Source organism: Microcaecilia unicolor, chromosome 1 (assembly GCF_901765095.1).
Source record: "Microcaecilia unicolor chromosome 1, aMicUni1.1, whole genome shotgun sequence".
NCBI lineage: Eukaryota > Metazoa > Chordata > Amphibia > Gymnophiona > Siphonopidae > Microcaecilia > Microcaecilia unicolor.
The window spans coordinates 688,944,537-688,970,219 of record NC_044031.1 but is presented as its reverse complement, the minus strand read 5'-3'; the positions used below and the strand labels follow the sequence as shown (position 1 = coordinate 688,970,219).

Here is a 25,683-nt window from a genome sequence, read left to right as displayed (position 1 = left end):
TTGATAGAAAAACAATGGTGCAAATTTTAGAAACCCTATTTTTGATTTGGGCAAGTATAAACTGGCATTTAGAAACGCATATCACATACACATCTAAGGAGGGAAATGATCAACATAGGCTACCGTTAAGACGTGTCAATTTACTGTTAACCCCAATTATTAGTAACTAGGTCTCGTTGCAAAACAAATGGGACTTTTGTTAAAATAGCACGAGTTAGTGGTAAAACAACCTGTCTTAATGGTAGCCCACTTTGCTAACTTGCCCCTAAATCCTGATTTTAGAAATCCAAGATACACACATCCAAATCACAAAGATGGGCATATGGAAAGTGGTGCAGAACTTAGGGCCATGCTAAAATATACTTGTGAACTCCCCATTTCAGAAGGGGAATGCATGTTAACATCCCCCCAAGATCAGCGTTGGGATTTAAAGCTTCTCCCGGTGATGTCTAGGTTATGTAAAGGTGCTCGTTTTGAGCAGCACTCTATCGGAGGGAACATTCCCCTATTGTTCTGACCCCCCAAAGCTGGCAAATATTAGGTTCTGTAACAGCTTGGGAAACATAGATGTATGTACTACTAAAATGGCAGATATACACATGTATGTGCCATCCCATATACTTGTTGCCATATTGACTTTTGCAAAATGGGTGTTGCTGCCACACATAGCCAGCACATAACATATCCTTTCCTGCATGTAATTTGGAAAAGCTTTACGTCAGCAGATCCTTCTCTAAAATACTAGTCAAATTTGACACATCCAACCTGAACGTCTCAATTCTAATTGTAACTTCTTTCTGAAATCCCCCTTCACATGGATGCTTTAGTGTGCGTGTTCTAAATGTGTGGAAAATAAGAGAAGTCATTCTTCAAAAGGTTACAGCCTACATCAGAAATTGGATTACTTTCAGTGCACACACACATACACGCACACTGCTGCAAATGAGCAGCTTGGCTAACACTGTTATCTGGTATAAGTTTACAGGAGCCAGAGGAAACTTTCTCCCTGAATTCTCTATAGACAGATCTGATAAGAAATCACAAGGTTGGATGACACCTTGTCTTCTTTCACCTAATCCAACCCTGAAACTATATTAGGGTGATTAAAATACAGATATTTTAAGCCATAAAACTCATGTTCTTCTGTTCTTTTCTTTTTTTGAACAGAAGCAGGATTTGTTTTGTAGGCTAGTTTATGAAGGCAAAATAGAGAATAAAGGAATGCATGTTGGGTGAGAGGATTCAGTTGAACAGATCAAAGCAGCTGTAAGAAACACATTTAAATAAGTGAAAATAATATTTATATGGGGTAAAAATTGTTTATTTAGTGTCAGATGGAACGTACAGCATTATTCCTGATTTGGAACTACAAACTACTTGCATGGTTTCCTGAGTGACAGTGTCCTAAGTAGCTAGGCTGCATCCATTACATGGTAAGCTTCAGTTTGTTTACTTCTATCATTGCTGCCCAGATTTGTGAACCATTTTTCATAAGGGGTGCAGAAAAGTTACAGCCCCACTTTACAAGCATCATTCAACTGCACCTTTTGAGGTACCCGAGGATTGGAGAATGGCCAGTGCAACAACAATTTTTTAAAAAGTCTCCATGGGGATCTGGGAAGCAATAAGCCTGATCATATTGCTGGGCAAAATGGTAGATGCTAGTCTGAAAAAAAAAATTACTTAACATATGTGAAGAAACAGTATGTTTATAGCCTGTAAAATATATTGGATATTTTCCTACATTAATTATGTCTTGAAGTGTATTTCTCCTATTAGGCCAGCAGGCGGTGTTTCTTTGTTGTAAGCTGTTATAGAAAAAAAATGAATGTTCTCTTTTCAGTTTAACACAAACAGGAAGCAAGAAGCAGTATATTTTTGAAATTTTTTTATTTTGGGCTCTGATTGGCCCAGGAGCTCGTTTTCATTGGGAGAGTACTGGCTTTTTCTCCAGTCTTAGCCAGGGAGAAAAGAGAGACAGATCCCTTTGCTGAGGCTCAGTGAATTATATGTCCTGATCTTCCCAGGTACTTTTTAGAAAGTAAACAAATGTTTAGTTAGTGTTACAATCCTATATAATAATTTGCACCTCCAACATTCTACATCTGGATGCCTGGGTTCGTAACACAATTCCCATTGGCCCGCCCTCTCATCTGAATGTGATGACGTCAGAGGGCGGATCAATGAGAGGGAAGGGAAACCAGCACCAGCCAGCCACAGAACGTTGGAGGTGAGGATACAATCATGTGAGAATCGCCCCCTCCCTCCCCCCTGTCCTCTGAGTTCCAGGCCCACCCCCTCCCTCCTTCCCTGTCTTCCCCTCCTCTCCCTCCCTGTCTTCCCCTCCTCTCCCTCCCCTCCAAATTCCATGCCCCCCTCTCCTACAAGTTCCAGACCCCCGCGCCTCCCTCCTTCTCTCTCTCTCCCCTCCGAGTGGCAGGCCGACCTGCACTGCCCGCCCTCTTCTCCCAGTCCTCCGCCTGCCCCTCTCCTTCCTGTGTGACGGCCTGAATTTAAAAATTCTTACCTTGGGGTCCGCCGGCAGCAGTAAAAGGCGAGCAAGCACGGCGCTTCAGCCTGCCTTCCCTTCTGTCTCAGCTCTGCCTCTGGTCCTGCCCTTCCAGAAACAGGAACCAATTATAGAACTCGGGAGGGAGGGAGGGCGGGGGCATGGAACTCAGAGGAGAGGGGAGCCTGAAACTCAGAGGAGAGGGAGAGGGGCCTGGAACTCGGATGAGAGGGGGGAGGAAGGGGGCCAAGCTGGAACTCGGAGGATAACCTTGCTAGCGCCCATTTCATTTGTGTCTTAAATGGGCATGTTTACTAGTTGATCCATATTTCAGTTACCTATTATTGTTTGCTGCTTGCACTTTTTATGTTACATTGTTCAATTTTTTTAGACAATAAACAAGTTTCAGTTTATTGCCTCTTTGGACTGATAAAAGAATCCTGGTGGTTTGTGTGTTGGATCTGTGAGTGTTTTCTGGGAACTGTGGGACCACTGGGAGTGTGGCCTCCAGTAAACTAGAAATCACTGGGGATTATTTGAGAGTGGGAGACTCACCCAGAGGTGGTTATGACCTGTCGGTGGGAAGAGGGTGTTAATGTAGAGCACAAACGGCAGGTTCAGGTGGACCTGAGCTGTACTGGGGATAGACCCTCGAAGTGGCCATGGGGTAACCCCAGGCAGGTGGCTAGGTATTTTGTGACAACGTATAATTAGGCTTAGCTTAATGGGGCAAAGCCAACCTGATTTTAAAAGAGACAAATCTTGCCTTGCTAGTCTGTATTGCTTTTTTTTTTTAAGAGGTTGACAAAGATGTGGATAAGGGTGAGCCAGATGACAATGTATCTGGATTTTCAGACGTTCTTCATGAAAAAATTAAAATATAATCAGATAGCAGACAATGTCTTATTATGGACTTGGATCTAGTTGAAAAATAGAAAACATTGTAAGGCTAAATGATCAGTTGCTCAGTGGAAAAAGATAAATAGTGGAGTGCCCCAGGGATCTGCCTGAGCTGATATTTATGAATGATCTGAAAAAGGAAACAGCAAGCGAGGTGATTGGATGTGTTTGTCACACAAAATTATTCAAAGTTTTTAGATCACTAGCAGATAAAATTTGATGTAGACAAGTGCAAATTCACACATAGAGAAAAATAATTCAAACCTGATGCTGGGTTCCATATTACAGATCACTACCCAAGAAAAAGATCTTGACATCACTGTGGACAACACATGATATGTTTGGGTCAGTGTGCCTTAGTGGTCAAAAAATCAAAGCGAAATGTTAGCTATTAGGAAAGTCAATGAAGAAAAAAGCATATTACAGTGCCTTTGTATCGATCCATGATGCGATTAGCGTTCTGAACAGTTCTAGTAACCTCATCTCAAAAAGACATACCAGAACTAATAAAAGTTTAGAGGAGGGTAATGAAAGTGATAAAGGGAATGGAACAACTCCCATGTGGAGAAACTGGAAAGAGTGTAGAGCTCTTCAGTATGGAGAAGAGATAACTGAGAAGAGAAAAAGGTCTGTAAAATCATGAGTGGGGTGGAACAGGTAAATAAGGAACAGTTGTGTACTCTTTAAAATAATATCAGGGGGTGCTCCATGAGACTAATAGGTGGCACTTTTAAAGCAATGTAGAGGAAGTGTTTTTTTGTTTTTGTTTTTTTACTCTGTGCACAGTTACTCTACAATGTAAAGGAAGTGTTTTTTTGTTTTGTTTTTACTTCATGCACAGCTACTCTGTATGTAATATGTATGACCTGCCTGGGGGAGATATTTTTTCCAATTTACAGATTCAACACTTTGTGGGGACACTGAGTTGGAGGGGGGAGAACCCTCAAGAGATGGAAAGTCTGGAAAACCTGTGGCTTTTGTTGAGGAGGGTGCCCCAACCAGTATCAGTGATCTATAAATTTCTTAGGGGAGGTGATCCCAGGCCATTTAGTTTTCAGGGAGCTTGGGAAGAAGATCTAAAGTGCTGCTTTTCTGATCAGGAGTGGGAAGTTGTTTGTGGGGAGGTTCAAAAAACCTTGGTGTGTGTTTTGGTGCAGGAAAATGCATACAAAGTCCTCACCAGATGGTATTACACACCAGAGACGAGACTGCAGCGGACGTATCCGGGTACACCGGGCTTTTGCTGGAGGTCTAAATCACAACTGGCTCATTTTTACATATATGGTGGAGCTGCCCCAGAGTGGTTCCCTTTTGGCAGGCTGTTATGAAAGCGTTGGTAATTTTGATTGAGTCATCTTTGGTGTGCAGTCCTTTGGTATGTCTCTTGGGTTTACATAACGAGAGGGATTCTTGGGAGGAGAGCAAATGCTTGTGATGGGGGCTGGCAGCAGCCAAGTGCCTCATAGCACAGCAAAGTAGACCCCCCGACATTAGGTGATTGGAAGTGCAAACTGGGTCATTTAATACAAATGGAGTACCTTACAGCATACCGCAGGGAGGGGTTTCTGCGACATAAAGGTGGGTGGGCTCGATTCCATCAGCAATTAACACGCATTTAGGATGGTGGAGAATTAGAGGATGTAGGTGGGCTTGGAGGGGTGGGTAAAGGGAGGGGAAGGGGGTGATGGAGCGTGTCCCAAAGAACCAAGGGGCATTCTCATATTGTGAAGGGGCTGGAAGTGGTTGGAGGGCTGAGGAGAAGGGATGGTGCATAATATTGGCACACAGTTTACTTGGGGTGTGGAAGTTGTTTGTAGGACTATTATAAATAATTAAAAAAAGCACATACTGTAGAGGAATTTATGTAGCTGATAAGCTTGTACAAGATGTCTTAGTCCAGTAATTGTTAGCCCCTGCGCGGGCTACAGTGAGCAAGTCGTGTTCTTTGTGTAAGTTAACGGGTACAAAACTATTATAATAAAAAATTTTAAATGAAAAAAAAAAAAGAAAAAAAGGGTTGTTTAAAAATAAATAAATAAAAATAGAGGAATATTATGGTGGTCATTTAATAATGGTTAGGACACACTGTCTGTACATGATATTTGACCTTGAACAAACGAAAGCAAAGTGGAAGTCTGTTATGTAGAAAAATGAAAGCAAAGTGGAAGGCTGTCATATAAAAGAATAAAGAAGTAAAACCCTTGCAGCCTTTATTCTGAAAGTACCTCTTGTGGTCTGGAGATTACTCTCTATATTGTCTTAACAAATTAGCATAAGCAGTAACATACTGCTCCTCAGTTTGCTGTTGATCATTGAATCTGTCTTGTGACATGCCCAGCACAGTGAATGAGCTGTTAAGGAAAGGACTGTCATTTTCTTTCCTTATCAGGCTTTGCAGGAGCAGTTGACATCGGTGGTCCAGGAAATTGGACACCTTATCGATCCCATAACTATAGCAGCTCGAGGAGAGGCAGCTCAGCTGGGACACAAGGTACCACTACTTTTCAATTATTCACCTAAATGTGTTATAAAGGATGTTTGCCTTTCTCCCTATATAATGTGTTGCCTGTAATACAAAGGAGTACATGGAATTATGCGTTCAAGAAATGGAGAGGGGTGTGTTTACTAAGCCTCATCAGTTGTTGACACAGTTACCCCTGGATTCTGTATAAGTTGCTCAAATTTGGGTGCCCAGCTTTGGGCGTAGATCCCAGATCTGTGCCAGTGGAGTAGCTACGTGGGGCCTGGGCCCCCATAGATTTGGCCCTGGACCCCCCTACCAACGACCCTCTCGACCCCCCCCTCCCGCTGCCAACCCTCCCCTGTCATTGCCGTGGGCTACCTTTGCTGGCGGGGGACCCCAATCCCCGCCAGCCAAGGAGGTCCTCTTCTTCCCGTGAAGACTTTGTTCTGTTTCTGACATCCTGCACGTTGTACGTGCAGGACGTCAAGACTCGCGGAAACAGAACAAAGCCTTGCAGATCAGCCAGGCTTCGTTCTGTTTCTGTGAGTCTGACGTCACGTCAGAAACAGAACGAAGCCTTCGCGGGAAGAAGAGGACCTCCTCGGCTGGCGGGGATTAGGGTCCCCCGCCAGCAAAGGTAGGCGACGGCGTGGGGGGGGGGGGTCGAGAGGGGCAGCAGCAGGGGGGGGGTCGGCAATGGCGGAGGGGGGCTAAAATGTGCCCCCACCTTGGGCTTTGGACCCCCTCCCGCCGAAGTCTGGCTACGCCCCTGATTTGCGCATCACCTAATTATTCAATTGGGTGCTAACAATTGGTTATTGGAATTAACAAGCACATAATTGTCAATAATTAGGCATTACATGCGGATCTACCTTATTCCGTATCATGCACACCTAAACTTCATAGTGTGCAGTTCTCCAAGGGGCATGGTCATGGGAGGAGCGGGTCAAGGCATTCCCACAAATTAGGCACGATGTTATATACCTGCATTTGCGTGCCTAATTGCCACCAGTTGGGTGTCAGCATTTACACCAGCCTGTGGCAGGCAGAAATACAGTGGGGGAAATAAGTATTTGATCCCTTGCTGATTTTGTAAGTTTGCCCACTGACAAAGACATGAGCAGCCCATAATTGAAGGGTAGGTTATTGGTAACAGTGAGAGATAGCACATCACAAATTAAATCCGGAAAATCACATTGTGGAAAGTATATGAATTTATTTGCATTTTGCAGAGGGAAATAAGTATTTGATCCCCCACCAACCAGTAAGAGATCTGGCCCCTACAGACCAGGTAGATGCTCCAAATCAACTCGTTACCTGCATGACAGACAGCTGTCGGCAATGGTCACCTGTATGAAAGACACCTGTCCACAGACTCAGTGAATCAGTCAGACTCTAACCTCTACAAAATGGCCAAGAGCAAGGAGCTGTCTAAGGATGTCAGGGACAAGATCATACACCTGCACAAGGCTGGAATGGGCTACAAAACCATCAGTAAGACGCTGGGCGAGAAGGAGACAACTGTTGGTGCCATAGTAAGAAAATGGAAGAAGTACAAAATGACTGTCAATCGACAAAGATCTGGGGCTCCACGCAAAATCTCACCTCGTGGGGTATCCTTGATCATGAGGAAGGTTAGAAATCAGCCTACAACTACAAGGGGGGAACTTGTCAATGATCTCAAGGCAGCTGGGACCACTGTCACCACGAAAACCATTGGTAACACATTACGACATAACGGATTGCAATCCTGCAGTGCCCGCAAGGTCCCCCTGCTCCGGAAGGCACATGTGACGGCCCGTCTGAAGTTTGCCAGTGAACACCTGGATGATGCCGAGAGTGATTGGGAGAAGGTGCTGTGGTCAGATGAGACAAAAATTGAGCTCTTTGGCATGAACTCAACTCACCGTGTTTGGAGGAAGAGAAATGCTGCCTATGACCCAAAGAACACCGTCCCCACTGTCAAGCATGGAGGTGGAAATGTTATGTTTTGGGGGTGTTTCTCTGCTAAGGGCACAGGACTACTTCACCGCATCAATGGGAGAATGGATGGGGCCATGTACCGTACAATTCTGAGTGACAACCTCCTTCCCTCCGCCAGGGCCTTAAAAATGGGTCGTGGCTGGGTCTTCCAGCACGACAATGACCCAAAACATACAGCCAAGGCAACAAAGGAGTGGCTCAGGAAGAAGCACATTAGGGTCATGGAGTGGCCTAGCCAGTCACCAGACCTTAATCCCATTGAAACTTATGGAGGGAGCTGAAGCTGCGAGTTGCCAAGCGACAGCCCAGAACTCTTAATGATTTAGAGATGATCTGCAAAGAGGAGTGGACCAAAATTCCTCCTGACATGTGTGCAAACCTCATCATCAACTACAGAAGACGTCTGACCGCTGTGCTTGCCAACAAGGGTTTTGCCACCAAGTATTAGGTCTTGTTTGCCAGAGGGATTAAATACTTATTTCCCTCTGCAGAATGCAAATAAATTCATATACTTTCCACAATGTGATTTTCCGGATTTAATTTGTGATGTGCTATCTCTCACTGTTACCAATAACCTACCCTTCAATTATGGGCTGCTCATGTCTTTGTCAGTGGGCAAACTTACAAAATCAGCAAGGGATCAAATACTTATTTCCCCCACTGTACTTGCACCCAAAGTTGGATGCAAAATACATGCTAAGCTAGTATTCTATAAAGGATGCTCTGTTCAGAGTGCCTTTTATAGAATAGTAGCTTAGTGCAGATCATCCCGGTGCCTAACTTTGGGCACTTCCCCCCTCCACCCCCCTCACCCTTTTAATGTGCAATAACAATTAATGCAGTGCCTTAGTAGTTAGTGTGGGCTAATTTCTGCACTAACACAGAAATGAGCTATAGGAACTTGACTTACAGTTTATTGCAGAGGTGGTTACCATTCATTAACTGTTGACAGTGACTAAGCGTAGCTAAGTGCATTCCGTTACCTGCCATTCAACAAGGTAAAGAACTTTTTTCTAAGTTAATTGAAGAGCAAAATGTCCCCAACAGCAAACCCGGATGTCCTGTAGTTACCACACATTAAGTTTCTACATTAAGCTATTGGTAAAAGCATAACCTTAAGTTAGTAAATAGGCTCCAGAGTGTTAAGTACATAATTTCTGGCCTTCACTATCTGTTGTCTCCCTGGTAAATAGACTGGAGAAGTCTCTTATTATCCCCAGATTACAATTCCTCTGTACAGAGTACATTAATTTTTGCAATTAGGTGTTTTATTTTTCTAAGTGAAAGTATAAGGAACGCACCTAAGATAAGGTGCCAAGTTTAAAAAATAACTGCACTTATGTGTGTTTGATGCCATAAATCGGCAGATATGCACGCAAGTTCTAGGCGCTATTCTATAAACATGGTGTTTGTGTCATGTATCGCATAATTTCAAGTGAGCCAAACCCATGGGCGGAGCATGGATGTGTCATGGGTGTTCCGCCTAGCAATGTGCACAACTCAGAGAATGCTATCAGTTATGCATATTGCAAGGCACATATAGGCGCAACAACTTAAGCCAGCCGTTGACCCGGCGTAAGCAGTCACACCTAAATTTTAGTGTGACAAATAGAATTTGTGCTAGTATTCTATAATGGGTTAAATACACTGTTGTTACAGAATGGGCATCAAGCACACCCCTTTGTGATGCCTTAATTTAGGTGTCACTTTACAGAATTTCCACCATACTTTTTGAAAATTACCATACAAACTGCACACACACAATTCATACCTGCTATTTAGTACTCGTAAATTTCCTGGTTTGTTTTTTGCACATATATGCATATTTTATACAGTTTGTCATAACCTTCAACCTCTCTTCAAGCCCTCCAGAGGCAATGTATCTAGCAAAGTTGTGTGTAAATGTCTTTTTAAAAATATCACCTAAATCGTGTCAAATAAAAGAAGCAAAAACCCTACTTGAGAAAAACATAGGCAACCCAGGAGAAAATATATTTTATTGAGCCATTTCTTTTTATATTGCATTAATTAAACATGTAAGGAGTAAGTATAATTAAAAGGCCTTCATTTAGAGGGAGGAGAATCATATATGATTGTCTCTGGGAAAAGGTGGCAAGTATCAGATCCAAAATGTTGAGAGTAGCCAGTTTTTCATGTCATGGGTTCATAAGCAGTCTGAAAATGTTACGTGTTTGAAGTTCTGTAACTGTTATATTACAAATTGTTTGCTCTAACGGAATTCATTAGAATCTTTTTGTTTCTGGTGATTTTAGTCACCTTTTCCCAGAGATGTTCACATATAAGAGGTGGCTGTGTTAACCATGCATTGCCTTTATCTTGGAGATGTTTCTGCCTGCTCCCATACAGTCCCCCAGATAAAGAGCCAATATTTGCAGACATCTCTTCTAGATTTTTAGGTATATTGACTGTAAAGGATTAATCTTTTCATCACTTTTTACAATATAATCTCAAACTTTTCATGTTTATAATCACTTCAGTGATGGCACTTGACATAGTGCTGTATATCAAGAAATGTCATCACGCAGCAACTTGATATAGTGTGTTGTAGAAAATCATGGGTATATTATTGTTAGGCAATACTCATTCACACAACATGGAAGAGTAGTGCAACAATCACCACTGTAGAACATTTTACTTCTAATAAAGATGATCATTAGCGCTTCAAAATTTGTTCTCGCTCTCTCTCTCCTATGCTGTAAATAAGAATCTTAATGAGGGACTTTTTATTGTTTTTTTCCCCTTAGGTCACTCAGCTGGCAAAGTACTTTGAACCCTTGGTTTTGGCTGCAGTGGGTGTGGTTTCCAAAAACTTGGATCACCAACAGCAGATGACTGTGTTAGACCAGACCAAGACATTGGCTGAATCTGCCCTGCAGATGCTTTATGCAGCCAAAGAAGGAGGGGGCAATCCAAAGGTATGGTACATTCCTCTTGTTTTCCATGAAGAAAAATATAGAATATGACAGCAGTAGAGCCGTCGAACTGTCCAAGTGCTGTAAACCGTAGATGATCTCTAGTTTTCCCTTCACTTCTTCAAACTAGAGTCTAGGTACTTATCCTATGCTTTCTTGAATTTTGTTACTGCTTTTGTCTCCACTACCCTCACTGCAGTGCCATTCCATGTATCTGCCATCACCTCCATGAACAAATATTCTCTGGGGTCAACTACAGGTGCCTCACAAAGCCACATAAATAGAAACACAGAAAATGATGGTAGATAAAGATATATGATCTATGCAGTCTTCCCATCCATACCAACTACTAAGCTCTAAAATCCTTCCCTCTGCCTTACAGATCTTCAGTGCTTGCCCTGTGCTTTCTTGAATTCCAATTTAGTCCTCGTCTACACCACCTCTGCAAGGAGGCTGTTCCATGCATCCACCATTCTTTCCGTAAAGAAGTATTTCCTTAGATTACTCCTAAGTGTATTCCCTATCACCTTCATTCTATACCCCCTCAATCCAGTGTGCCCTTTTAATTGAAAGAGGGATGGAGGGAGCTTCAAGCGATGTCATGAGAAGACAGATACAGCTTCCTGAAGCTTTGCAGTAACCCCAAGGAAAATAAAGTGTAATTAGCAATTCCCCTATTGGATAGCTGCTATTTTATTTCCAAAAGTTTATTAGTGCTGTCCTGAAATAATTGGCGATGTCCAAGAAGAAAAGTGTGGAGAAAAAGCAGTTTTTTCAAGCTGCAAACTGGGAAGACTATGGTGGCCCACGTGGAGCCTCTGAGGCAATCACTCTTACTCGTGATGAAGACAGCCTGCTCAGCTCGGTAGACCTGGCAGATCCTGGCTTGGTGGATACCCTGCTCACTAAATGGGACCTTCGCATTATGCTTTCTGAACTCAAACAAGCCCTCCAAAAACATTAGGTGGACAGCGCAGGAGAATTAAAAGCATTGATTGGTGATTTGATGAAGTTGAGCGGCTGCTTGATGACCAGGCAGAGACAATGGGAGATGTCATTAAAAAGCAAGCAACTGTGGAGGGTGTTCTGGAAGGGGAAAGGGGGGGGGGGGAATGGGACTTGATATACCGCCTTTCTGAGGTTTTTGCAACTACATTCAAAGCGGTTTACATCTATTCAGGTACTTATTTTGTTCCAGGGGCAATGGAGGGTTAAGTGACTTGCCCAGAGTCACAAGGAGCTGCAGTGGGAATCGAACTCAGTTCCCCAGGATCAAAGTCCACTGCACTAACCACTAGGCTACTCCTCCACTCCTTGATGGATAAGATTGAAGGCCTGGAGAATCGCTTCAGGTGACATGCCATTCAAATCCGTGGTCTCACTGAACCAGAGGGAAAGGAAAATTCTGTGCAAATAGTGCAAGGTATTTGTAGGAAAATTCTGGGTATGACACCCCTCCCCCCCCAGGACCAGAACTGGACTCTAAGATAAAAATTGAAAGGGTGCATAGACCTTTGGGCCCTAAACACAGCGAAAGACCCCAGAATGCTATTGCTTGCCTGCATCATTTTTCAACGAAAGAACAGTTGCTTTATAAGGCAAGGAAACTGGATGCATTAACCAACTTGGATGTACAAATTCAGCTTTTTCAAGATCTCTCTGCAACATCGTTGTAGAAGAGACATGATTTGAAAGAGGTGACCACCCTGCTTCATTGGCAACAAATACACTGTAAGTGATAGTTTCCATTTGGACTGTCTCATGTGATCAGTGGCACTACTTATCAGATTAAAACACTGAAGTAGACCTGGGACAGTCTTAGGAAAGTTGGCCTCTGGAAAGAGGCAGAACCAGCTGGTGTGCAGGCTCTGTCTCCCACGTGGCAACCCCGAAATGGCGCCAAGTCCCGGATTGGGGACGGCATCTTAAGTGCCAATCTTTGGAATTGGTTGGAGACTCGACCCACCAGTGCTGATTGTGGTCTGACTACTAACTTTTGCACAATACTATCTTTTTTATGTGCTGTAGCCAGCTTGCAGTTAGCTAGAATGCAGTTTATAGCTGCTGGAGACATGGTTATTCTTAGGACATTGCCCGCTTCTAAATTTAAGTGTTGTCTATTGTGACTGTTCTGAGCAATTTTTATTTATTAGTTTTGTTAGTTCTGCAGTTCCAGTGGGATAAGTAGGAATACCATAATTTTGCTCTTTGTGGGGTCAGTGTTTCAATTAGCTGAATATATTCCGTATTCTTGATGGGGAAGGTATGTTCGTGTGGGATGTTGGGATTGTTTTACCTTTTGCTACGTGCTTTCTTTTTTTACACTTAGTTGACAATCTCCAATCCTTGATATTTTCTTTCTAGAGCAGATTTGGACTTCTTATAGTACACTTAGGAATATATAATACCATGGCTAGCACAAATATAATTACCTGGAATGTATGCAACATTAGTTCCGCAATTAAAAGAAAAAAAGATCTTGACTGCCCTGCACCGTAATGGAGTATGGATAGTATTCCTGCAGGAAACCCACCTTAGTGATCATGAACATCAAAAATTGGTACATGAGTGGGTGGGCCATTGTTATCATTCTACTGCCCAGTGCACCATAGAGCAGGTACAGTAGTTCTTATCAATAAGAATATTCTGTTTGAGGAATATGAAATGTTTACAGGTGTTGCGGGTCGCTGGGTGGTGGTACACTGTTCCCTGTATGGGAGATGTTATGGGAACTTAAAGATTGGGGTTTAAAGGAGGAATTGTAGCTTAGTGATAGGCAAAATAAAAATATAAAAAGCAAATTTTATCACTAATCTCCATACTCTCTTCCACTTTGTTTTAAAAACTTTGTACCACAGCATTAACAGATAGAATCTAGCAGGCACTGCAGGATCTAGTTTAGTATTAAGGGGGAATAAAATGAGAGAGAGAGAAAAGCAAGCATTATTAACTAGTTGCCTTGGATGGGGCATAATCAAATGGGGCGCCCAAGTTTTCCTGAGGGCGTCCTCGTAGGACGTCCCCCGCAAAGAGGCGGGGAAACCCGTATTATCGAAACAAGATGGGCGTTCATCTTTCGTTTCGATAATACGGTCGGGGACGCCCATATCTCCACATTTAGGTCGAACTTAGAAATGGTCATCCCTGGTTTTCGGCGATAATGGAAATCGAGGACATCCATCTCACAAACAACCAAATACAACTCATTTGGTCGTGGGAGGAGCCAGCATTCGTAGTGGACTGATCCCCCTGACATGCTAGGACACCAACTGGGCACCGTAGGGGGCTCTGCAGTGGACTAACTGATGCACTAACTGAACATAAAAAGCCATTCCCTTACTGATCCCTTAGCGATTCGGAAAGGAACGGGCCTGCATGAAGGAAATCGCATGCAAATGAGCTGCTCGCTGTTAGCTCATTTGCACATGATTTCCTTCCTAAGGAGGGGAAGCCAGTGCAGAGCAGCCAAGCGTTATGTGTGGCTGCTCTGCACATGCCAAAAACGGCTTCATACATGCAGACAAGCTGCGTATATAATAGTCATCTACAACCTTAAGAAAACACAAGTCCAGGTGAAAACATCCAAGTGCTCGTCAGGGCGGTCTTTTTGAGTATGGGTGAAGGACGTCCAAGTGTTAGGTGCTTTCGCTATGCCTCCGTCCCTGCGACGGGCAGTTTAGGACGTACAAAATGTAGATGTTTCTGCGAGAAGGATGTCCATGCCTTTGCTATGCCTCCGATACCCCCTTTATTTATTTATTTGGATTTTGGATCACAGGAAGCAGCAGTGGGATTTGAACCGGCCACCTCTGGATTGCAAAACCAGTGCTCTAACCACTAGGCCACTCCTCCACTCCCTTGAAATTTGTGCCCAAGAGACAGGCAGAGCTCGGGAGTCTCAATACGTGGATGAGACGGTGCAGGGAGGAGGGTTTTAGATTTGTTAGAAACTGGGCAACATTCTGGGGAAGGGGGAGCCTATACCGAAAGCATGGGCTCCACCTTAACCAGGGTGGGACCAGGCTGCTGGCATAAGCATTTAAAAAGGAGATAGAGCAGCTTTTAAACTAGAAACGGGGAGAAGGCCGACAGTTGCTCAAAAGCACATGGTTCGGGATAAGGTATCTTTCAAAGATATTACCAAAACAGGGAAGATAGGGTATCCTGATAGTCAGGTTGCAAAAGAGACCGTAGTAGATCACGCGTCCTTAAATAAAAATAAAAATCAGACAAATTATTGCATATTAATACTGTCAAGTACTAAGCATGATGTAAATAGGAACAACAAACATTGTTTGAAATGTCTATATGCTGACGACGCAAAGTTATTCAAAGTTGTTAAATTGCGAGAGGATTGTGAAAAATTGCAAGAGGACCTTACGAGACTGGGAGACTGGGCATCTAAATGGATCTATGCGGATGACATTACAGTCTACATCCCTTTTCAATCCACAGTATCAGAAGTTGCCAAGCTCATAGATGCCTGTTTCTCCACTTTAGAACAATGGGCTAGGGTGTTCCGCTTCAGGCTAAACAGGGAAAAAACTCATTGTCTCATCCTCTCGTCCACGCACGCTCATGTAACTGACACAATGCTTCCAGCTCTGGGCTCGGCCCTCCCGATTGCCAAAAGCCTGAGACTTTTAGGAGTACACCTGGATTCACATCTCCAGCTGGTTGATCATGTACACCTGGTCTCCAAAAAAATGTTCCAGGCCATGTGGAGGCTTCGACGCATTAGATACCTCCTTCCCAGAGACTTGCTTCGTACCCTTGTCCATTGGCTTGTCATATCCCACCTGGATTATTGTAGTGGTATATATGTGGGTTGCCAGGCCTCCTTATTGAAAACTTTCCAAACGGCTCAGAACACCGCGGCGAGGCTCATCCTAAACGAACGGCGTTTCGCACACGCCGACCCCCTGCGCTTTAAACTTCATTGGCTACCTGTACAGGAGCGCATTGCCTTTAAGATCTGCTCCCTAACACATAAAATCATCTATGGGGATGCCCCGGAATACATGCTCCCCTTGATCGACCTTCCGCCTAGAAATGCCAACCCTGCTGCTCGGTCATATCTCCATCTCCATTTTCCGAATTGTAAGGGAGTCAAGTATAAGAAAATCTTCGCCTCGTCTTTCAGTTATTGGAGTCCCAAATACTGGAACACGTTACCTCGTCACCTTAAAACCCAAGTGGACCATGCCCTTTTTAAGAAGTTATTAAAGACATTCCTCTTTGCTAAGACTTACCCCTCAATTTACCATGTTGATTAAAGCATCCCTTGTCCCTTCCCTACTTAGTTCACTTTGTTAGTTTCTTCCCTCCTGTGTATTTCTTTTTGCTTGCCTAAGCTGTTAAGATTGTACTCTTATTTAATTCTCTGTAAGCCACATTGCGCCTGCATGTGTGGGAAAATGTGGGATATAAGTAACAAATAAATAAATAAATAATGTGAGCAAGTGCAAAGTGATGCATGTGGGAAAGAGGAACCCGAATTATAGCTACATCATGCAAGGTTCCATGTTAGGAGTCACTGACCAAGAAAGGAATCTAGGTGTCAGCGTTGATGATACATTGAAACCTTCTGCTCAGTGTGCTGCTGCGGCTAAGAAAGGAAGTAGAATGTTAGGTATTAATTGGAAAGGAATGGAAAACAAAAATGAGGACATTATAATGCCTTGTATCACTCCATGGTGCGACTGCATCTCGAATATTGTGTTCAATTTTGGTCGCCGCATCTCAAAAAAGATATAGTGGAATTAGAAAAGGTGCAGAGAAGGGCGACGAAAATGATAGAGTTTTAGCTTTAAGTTCAAGCTTTATATTAAAATTTCCTTTGCAATTGTTTGGCTGTGTTTGAGGGTAAGTCTTGTTTTTTTGATCCCAGATAGCTCCTTGATTTCCTGAGACTATGTGAAGCATGCAAAATTCTTGGGGTGGCAGCTTCTCAAAATGATGATCCTGTTTAAATGGTGGCTGTAGGTTGTTTACCTGCTGTTCCTTATCCTTAACATTGATTTCACTTTTTCCTTTATTAATGTATTTTTTTCTTTTTCTCCCCCAATATTTGTGAACAAATATTTAGAAATATCTCTTTTCCTTCTTTTCTTGTTTTTACATCTTGATTTTTTTTTTTCTGGTTTTCCTAAATCACTATCCTGCTTATTTTCGAAAGAGAAAAACGCCTATAGTGTGACCTAAATCGGGAGATAGATGTTTATCTCGCAAAGGCGCCCAAATCTGCATAATTGAAAGCCGATTTGGGCGTTTCCAACTGCACTCCGTCGCGGAAACGAATAAAGTTGACGGGGGTGTGTCGGAGGCGTGGTGGAGGCGGAACTGGGGCTTGGTTATCAGCCGAGGAGAGATGGGCGTCTTTTGCTGATAATCGGAAAAAAAAGACGTTTTTACTGCGATTTTGGGTCACTTTTTTTGGACCCTTTTTTTTCACGAACAAGTCCCAAAAAAGTGCCCCAACTGCCCAGATGACCACTGCAGGGAATCAGGGATGACCTCCCCGGACTCCCCCAGTGGTCACTAACCCCTCCCACCAAAAAAACCCTACTTTACAAACTTTTTTTCCAGCCTCTATGCCAGCCTCAAATGCCGTACCCACCTCCATGACAGCAGAATGTGTTCGATCCTGTCACAGCCTTTCCCTGGGTCAGATGTGGCTCTCGGGTGCAGTACAGGGTCACATCAGCATTGCATTGTGGTGGGTGTAGGGTATTGGGCTCCGTGATTTCATTAGCTTGTGTTACAGTCTCACGATGTTGGTAGTTGGTAGGCTCTTCTCCTATGCTGCTTTTCCCCCTGCCTACTAGGTCAGAGTGTGCCCTGTTGTGTTTCCTGTTGTAGTCCATGCGGTAGTGGCCATTTTTGTAAGCCAGTTTTAGTTCCCTTTCCTGTGTTAGCCACGTTACAGAACTTAGTTCTTACCTTGAATGTGGCTGACAGAGGGCATTGTACAGCATTCTGTCAGCTCTGACCTACTGCTCATCTCAGTACCAGGGAGACTCGTTGCCAGTGGGGCACAACCTCTGATCTGCAGTTAACTGTGAGTAAACGTGCTTATTCCAATAAAGGACGTTTTCGGAAAGATTAGTCTTCAGGTGTCAACTGGTGTGCCAATGTTATACAGCAGCAACAAGTCCTAGAGGCCTGCGTGTATGCAGGTCCCTGGAGCACTTTTAGTGGTACCGCAGTGCACTTCAGCCAGGTGGCCCCAGGCCCATCCCCCCCCCCCCCACCTGTAACACTTGTGCTGTTAAATGGGAGGCCTCCAAAACCCACTGTACCCACATGTAGGTGCCCCCTTCACCCCTAAGAGCTATGGTAATGTACATTTGTGGGTAGTGGGTTTTGGGGGAGGGGGGTTGGGAGCTCAGCAACCGTGGTAAGGGAGCTATGCATGTGGGAGCTTTTTCTGAAGTCCACCGCACTGACCTAGGGTGCCCAGTTGGTGTCCTGGCATATCAGGGGGGCCAGTGTACTACGAATCCTGGCCCCTCCCACGACCAAATGGCTCGGATTAGGACGTTTTTGAGCTGGGCGTTTTTAGTTTCCATTATCGCTAAAAAAAACAAACGCCCAGCTCAAAAATGTCCATTTTTTCGAAAATACGGTTCGGCCCGCTCCTTCACAGACCCGTTCTCGGAGATAAACGCCCATGGAGATAGGCGTTTGCGTTCAATTATGCCCCTCCACGGGATCCTCTTACAAAGGCGCAGTAGGGCTACCGCATGGGTAGGGCACACCAAAACAGCACTACCACCAGGTGCTTCCGGGCAGCAGGCGATAGTTCTGATTTTGGTGCTCCCTGTTTTCCACAGTAGAAAATAAGTTTATATTTTCTACTGAGGGGGTTCCCAGCAGTAATTGGCAGTGGTGCCACATTGACTTCACGCTGCCCAATCACTGCCAGGTTAGCACATGGATCCTTAACCTCCTTCTGAAAAGGAGGTGGTAAGGACTGACGCGGTAAATGGCTAATTTTTAACTTAGCACCTGGCCATTATTACCGTAAATGATAAATTGGCTTTTTTGCAGCCGTGCTAAGAGGTGGCCAGAGTGTGTGGGAAAACCTTTTAGCATGCCTTCATAAAAGGACCCCTAAATAAGTTGTGGTGATAATTTTTAAAATTAAAAGAACACAGAGAAAATTACACAGATTTTTAAGAAAGGAAGCACATCTTTAAAAAATATATATCGTTTTCTGTTTCTCGTTAACTGCAGCAATTATGCATTTACAGGGAATATATTATGGGGAATTATGTAAAAGTCTATAATTATGGTCTGAAAGAAGGTTTTTCCAGTCTGCCTCTGCAGGAAACATGCTTATTTAATCTGCTCTGTACAATTCTTGAGTGGTCCTGTTTACTTAGCATGGTAAAGCTTTGCAGTTACATTGGATTAACAGCCAAATTTAATGTGTGATAACTGTAAAGCCTCTACATTAACTATTGTGGGTATTTCTAGCATATTTAAATTGGGCTAGCACAGAAAAATGTCTTTACTATTTAGAGCGCTTATAGCCATTAGCTATGGGCTTATAACATCAGCCCAGACAACCATTCTTTTACTAAGGTGGCTATAGGGGGGTTGGGGTTGGTAGTCTGGGGAAGAGAAAGGGGATTGGGTAAGATGACTAGAGATAGGTAGATTATATGGGGAGGGCAGTAGGGGATAGGTGGAATGGGAGTGTGGAAGCTGATTGGGGACTGGCTAAAGGTGAGAAAGGAAGTGAGAGCGTTTGAGTGATGGATTCTGGTTTGGTGTTTTTGGCAGGCAAAATTGTGGGGAAGATAAAAGGCGTGAGGAGAGAGCGGGTGTGGACGTGGTGATGGTCACCCACCCACCCTCCCTTGGAGTAGTAGGTTCTTGGGGGGGGGGGGTTGGGGGTTACATAAGAACATAAGAATATCCATATTGGGTCATACCAATGGTTCATCTATCCCAGTATCCTGTTTTCCAAACAGTGGCCAAGCCGGGTCACAACTGCCTGGCAGAAAACCAATTAGCAGCAACATTCCATGCTACCAATGCCAGGGCAAGCAGTTGCTTCCCCATGTCTGTCTCAATAGCAGACTATGGATTTTCCTCCAGGAATTTGTCCAAACCTTTTTTTAAACCCAGATACGCTAACCGCTGTTACTGCATCCTTTACTAAGTTCCAGAGCTTAACTATTCGTTGAATGAAAAAAATATTTCCTCCTATTTGTTTTAAACGTATTTCCATATAACTTCCTCAATTGTCCCCTAGTCTTTGTACTTTTGGAATGAGTAAAAATTTGATTTACTTCTACTTGTTCTACACCACTCAAGGTTTTGTAGGCCTCAATCATATCTCCCCTTATCTGTCTCTTTTCCAAGCTAAAGAGCCCTAACCTCTTTAGCCTTTCCTCATACGAGAGGAGTTCCATCCCCTTTATCATTTTGTTTGCTCTTCTTTGAACCTTTTCTAATTCCGCTATATCTTTTTTGAGGTACGATGATCAAAACTGAACATAATACTGAAGGTGCGGACGCACCATGGAGCGATACATAGTAACATAGTAGATGATGGCAGAAAAGACCTGCACGGTCCACCCAGTCTGCCCAACAAGATAAACTCACGTGTCATTTTTTGTGTATACCTTACCTTGATTTGTACCTGTCTTTTTCAGGGCACAGACCGTATAAGTCTGCCCAGCACTATCCCCACGTCCCAACCACCCGCCCCGCCTCCCACCACCGGCTCTGGCACAGACCGTATAAGTCTGCCCAGCACTATCCCCATCTCCCAACCACCCGCCCCGCCTCCCACCACCGGCTCTGGCACAGACCGTATAAGTCTGCCCAGCACTATCCCCACCTCCCAACCACCAGCCCTGCCTCCCACCACCGGCTAAGCTTCTGGGGATCCCTTCCTTCTGAGGAGGATTCCTTTATGTTTATCCCACGCATGTTTGAATTCCGTTACCGTTTTCCTCTCCACCACCTCCCGCGGGAGTATTTTCGCTCTTATTCACCATCCCTTTCCTAATAATTCCTAGCATCCTGTTTGCTTTTTTGGCCACTGCCGCACACTGAGCAGAAGATTTTAGCATATTATCTCTAATGACACCTAGATCTTTTTCTTGGTTGCTGACCCCCAAAGTGGACCCTAGCATCAGGTAACTATGATTGAGATTATTCTTACCAATGTGCATCACCTTGCATTTTTCCACATTAAATTTCTCCAATGTGCATCACCTTGCATTTGTCCACATTAAATTTCATCTGCCATTTGGATGCCCAGTCTTCCAATTTCCTAAGGTCTTCCTGCAATATTTCACAGTCCACACATGTTTTAACAACGTTCAATAGTTTTGTATCATCTGCAAATTTAATCACCTCACTCGTTCCAATTTCCTTATCATTTATAAATATGTTAAATAGCACAGATTCCTGTGGCACTCCAGTATCCCCCCCCCGCTTTGTAAAAGGGGCCCTAAATTATTAAATAATATTGCAGTCTGTATTTATCTTACACAGACAAAAACACTCCTAAAGGAATCCATACAGTATGTTAATGGATGTATAAATGATTCTGTTTTTAGCTTAGGTTTTGTTTGTGTCTTGTGTGTGTTGACACATCACTTACTGTGATTGCTAGTCATTGCATTTGTTCACTACCTAGCTGCTGCTTACAGAAAGAACGTCTGCCCCCTCAGTTCTCTGATTTTAGCATCACATCTGATGGCATAATAATGGAGCACATCATTTGGATTAAGGTTTATGGAAAGGATGACAAAACGTGGGAGAGTGTGCTATTATTTAAGTGCATATATCTGGATTGACAATAACAGTAGCTTTTTCTAATGTTCTTTCAACAAGAGCAGTGCAAAGGAATCATCTCCTTGTCATCAGTTGGCTATCAGGCATTTAATCCACCAGACTGTGTTGTCCAAGAAATTTATTCTTGTTATGTGTTCTTTTTTTTGTGATATCTACTTAAAAAGTTATTTGCATATTTAATTAATGCACAGTTGTATGTAAGCATTTAAATAACCCTGGCCAAATTGTATTTTTCAATGAATTCCTAAGTGAACAAAAGCTGACACAATCTCTATGTGGTACAAAGTTAAATGAAGTGAAGGAGCATCTTAATGGTTAGAGCAGCAGGTTGAGAACCATGGAAGCTACGTTCAAATCCCACGCTGATTTTTTTTTTCTGATTTTTAGTAAGTCACTTAGATGTCCATTGCCTCTGGTACAAATGTAGCCCTCTGGGGACAGGAAAATAAATACTGTACCTGAATGTAACTTGCCTTCAACTAATGAGAAAGGTGTGAGCTATATACCACAAAAATAATCCAAATTTACATTTGTTTTTACCATTTTTGATGCATAAATTAATATTTATTTGCAATTTTGTATTTTATTTTCTACAGGTTCAAAATTTAAAAATCGTTACTGTGGTAGAAGCAAACATTTGGGTACCCTTTTCAGTTAAAATTTTGTGACACCTCCATTGGCAGAAATAATACCCCCCAAAATTTAGCCAGCAGCGGACAGTGGTTTTTTTTTTTTTTTTGTCTGCTGCCGGCACTAAAAACAGAAATTCAAGGCCGGGTGCTGTCTGGGTTCCACCATTGAATATCAGTTGGATACAGGATACTGAGTAGATGGGCCTTTTGTTCTAAGCCAGTGAAGCAACTCGTATGTTCTTATGCACAATCTTTCCCTCGTCCCACATTTAAATCAACAATGAACGTGATATTATTTACTTGATCACGGTCTTTCTTTTGGTATTTCTGGGACATAGACCATAGAAGTCCGTCCAGCTCTGTCCTTACGTTCCAACTACTGGAGTTGCCATCAAAGCCCACTCCAGCCTATCCAAATCCGCCTTTGTAGGACAATGACCATAAAAGTCTGCCCGGCACTGTCCTCACATTCCAAGTTACTGAAGTTTCCATTGAAGCTCTCTCCAGTCCATCCTAAACCGAATCTCTGTATTTGGGAATCACACCATGATGCAGCCAGAGTCATCCTCTAAGCACCACTTGAAATGCAAACATATATGCAACCCTTTAAGTTTTGTTTTTTATATCATTCATTTTCTAATCTGCAGACCTTTCGCTCACTGTCCCTCCCCCTCCAAGAATTTCACTCACACTCACTGCTCTTCATCTGTTCCAGTCTCTTCACTATCTTTCATCCACTTTCTCTCTGCATGTTTTACCGTTCCCTCACTATCCCTCAATTCCCACCACTCCCTTTATTCTTTGTCAGACACTTTTTCCCCACATTCCCCTAGTCATTACCTCCCCTCAGTCTCTCCCCCCTCCAGCCCTTCCACTCACTTCCCATTCCCACTGCACCCTTCCCTCACACCTTTTCCTCTTTAACACATTTTCACTTTCTTACTGTACAATCTCCCATCTCCTCATTTCCCCAATCCTACAATTTCCCATATCCTCATTTCCCCTATCCCTCCAATCCCCCATATCCTCATTTCCCCAATCCCTCCAATCCCCTCACTCTCCTTCAAACACTTTCTTTCCATGCTCCCTGCCCCAACTTTTGTAAAGTTTTTCTCCTAGTCTGAGCGGGGCTTAAGTAGAGGACTTTGGCAGTGCAGCACTTGGTCCGCATCATCCCCTTGCTGTCTGGAGTCAAAGTACTACATTTGATTGGGAGCCAGTGTAGTTTTTCTCGTAGAGGTTTTGCGCTTTCGAATCTTGTTTTTCTATATATGAATCTGGCTGCTGTGTTTTGGGCAGTTTGGAGTTTCTTTATGATTTGTTCTTTGCATCCCGCATAGATTCCATTGCAGTAGTCTAGGTGGCTTAGTACCATTGATTGTACCAATTTGCAAAATATTTCTCTCGGGAAGAATGGTTTCAGTCTTCTGAGTTGAACATTTTCTTTGTTGTGGCTGCTGTCATCTACTATGTTACAAAAGGCGTCTAGTTAAAAATACAAGTAAATGAAAGGAAGCTCCTGAAAAATGTATGTCAGGAGAATTCTAACAAATGCCTAGTGTGATATTAAATAATGAAATACCTAAACAGAAGTGACTGGTGCAATATTCCCAAAATTTTAGCATTTTAGCACTTCTGCTGAAGTCTCGCAAGGTCACTGCTTGAACTCTCGGCAGCCATTTTGAAGTGGCGTCGAGAGCAAGACAGGTTTGCAGCCACGCCAGACAGGAAAGAGGGGGCTCTTTCCTGCCCCGAAGAGGCCACTAGACCACCAGGGCACTACAATAAGGTAAAGGAGGGGAGGATAGGACAACCTGAGGCCTGCCTGCCTGTAAGCCTGCCTGTTCGTCCACAAATGCGGACAGACGGTCAAGGTGGCAAAACCTGCCATATGCCTGGCAGTGTCCTCAAAAAATACCCTTGCTTGCCTTGGTCAGCTGGTGCTGCATCCAAGAGATTAAGGGCTGGCTCCTGGCAGGCTGGCTCCGCTGTCACAACAGTGTAGGAATTGTCCTGGGCATGATCAGTCAGACACTCTCTCTGCTGGTCCTCCTCTGAAGTCTAACTGACTCATCCAGGGCTGGCAGTGTCAGGCAGGCAGCAGGCTCAGCTCAGATGATTTGCAGTTTTGATGTGCGCAGGGGGCGCATCTTGCTTCCTCTTCGATTCTGCCAGGGCCCCTTCCCAACCAATCCTTCTTCCCGAGTCACATCAACGGCCGGGCCAACCACGATGAATCCTCCTGCTGTGCAGGCAGTGCAGCAGTTTCTATGTGGTGCCAGCCTCTCTCTCTCTCTCTCCTCTAACACTGACACCACACTGCAGTCTTCATGAACACTGTCGCCATACTCCTGATGATCTTGACTCGGTCTCACTGATAATCTCCTCTCTTGCGGCTGCGGCTTGCTTGCCTGACCTGACGACCCACCTTCCTTGTGTGCAGGGCGCAGGCGCAGCAGGTCCCAAAGGTTCCAGGTAAAGTGAAACAAGAAGATTCTCATTCACTTGCCAGCCGCTGCCGCCACCAGTAGATCAACTGAACTGGTCAGGTGACCGCTCTGCTGCTGTAACCCGTACAAATAATGAAAAGATGAAAATCCGCCGTGACCCCTGATGGTGCCCTCAAAAAGAGGACATGTCCAGGGAAGCCCAGACATATGGTACCCCTACCCACCCACATACACACACACATACCCAAGCCATTTACCACCATGTTTCACTGGTTCCAGTCGCAGATCTAACCCACTAGCCCTAGTCTCATGATGCTACTAGTAGAGATCAGTCTGCCATTGTGAACCCAGGGCACTACTGAGGTGGGGACAGCTCCTGCCCTATACACTGGATGCCAGGAAACATGGCAGTAAGTGACAGGGGTGGGTTGGGAGCTATGTGGGGGTGAGCTGGCGTTCAAGGATACAGAGGCAAGGCTTGTAACTGTGGTGGGTGGGATTGGAGCATCTGGGGCTGTTGCTGGGCTTAATTGAGATGATATGGGCCCTGGGTATTGTTCCTGGAGTTGCTCTGGAAGAAGGATCAGGTGCTGTGGGTAGGCCTGGGAGGAAGATCAGGTGCTGCTGTTGGGGTTCGGGGGATGATTGGGACATCATGCACTGTTGCAGGATTTGAGAGGAAGATCGGATGTTGTCACCATGGCAGGTGGACTACTTGTTTAGGTCAGCACTGAGTTACACGCATTGGCAAGTAATATGAGTGCACCCACACTATTGCCACAGACATGTAAAGCACTGCCCATATGCTAACTCTGCTCCTGCATTTACCACACAGGCTTTCCACTTTCTGCACTTCAGTTTTTGTGGTAAACATATGTGGCCCTGTTTACTATGGCGTATTAGCATTTTTAATGCATCTACAATTAGCGCGTGCGCTAAACGTGCGTATATGGTTAATGCGTGTTAGATGCTAACGCAGCTTAGTAAACAG

The 25,683-nt window shown here is 44.0% G+C and overlaps 1 protein-coding gene across 1 annotated transcript in view; it reads left to right on the top strand.

The window, feature by feature from the left end:
* The window catches only part of TLN2 (talin 2), a 523,010-nt gene that overhangs the window by 361,939 nt on the left and 135,388 nt on the right, over nucleotides 1-25,683 (top strand). Inside the window, 2 exon segments of the mRNA XM_030188409.1 lie at nucleotides 5,799-5,900; nucleotides 10,622-10,792. Coding sequence (XP_030044269.1) covers nucleotides 5,799-5,900; nucleotides 10,622-10,792 — 273 coding nt within the window.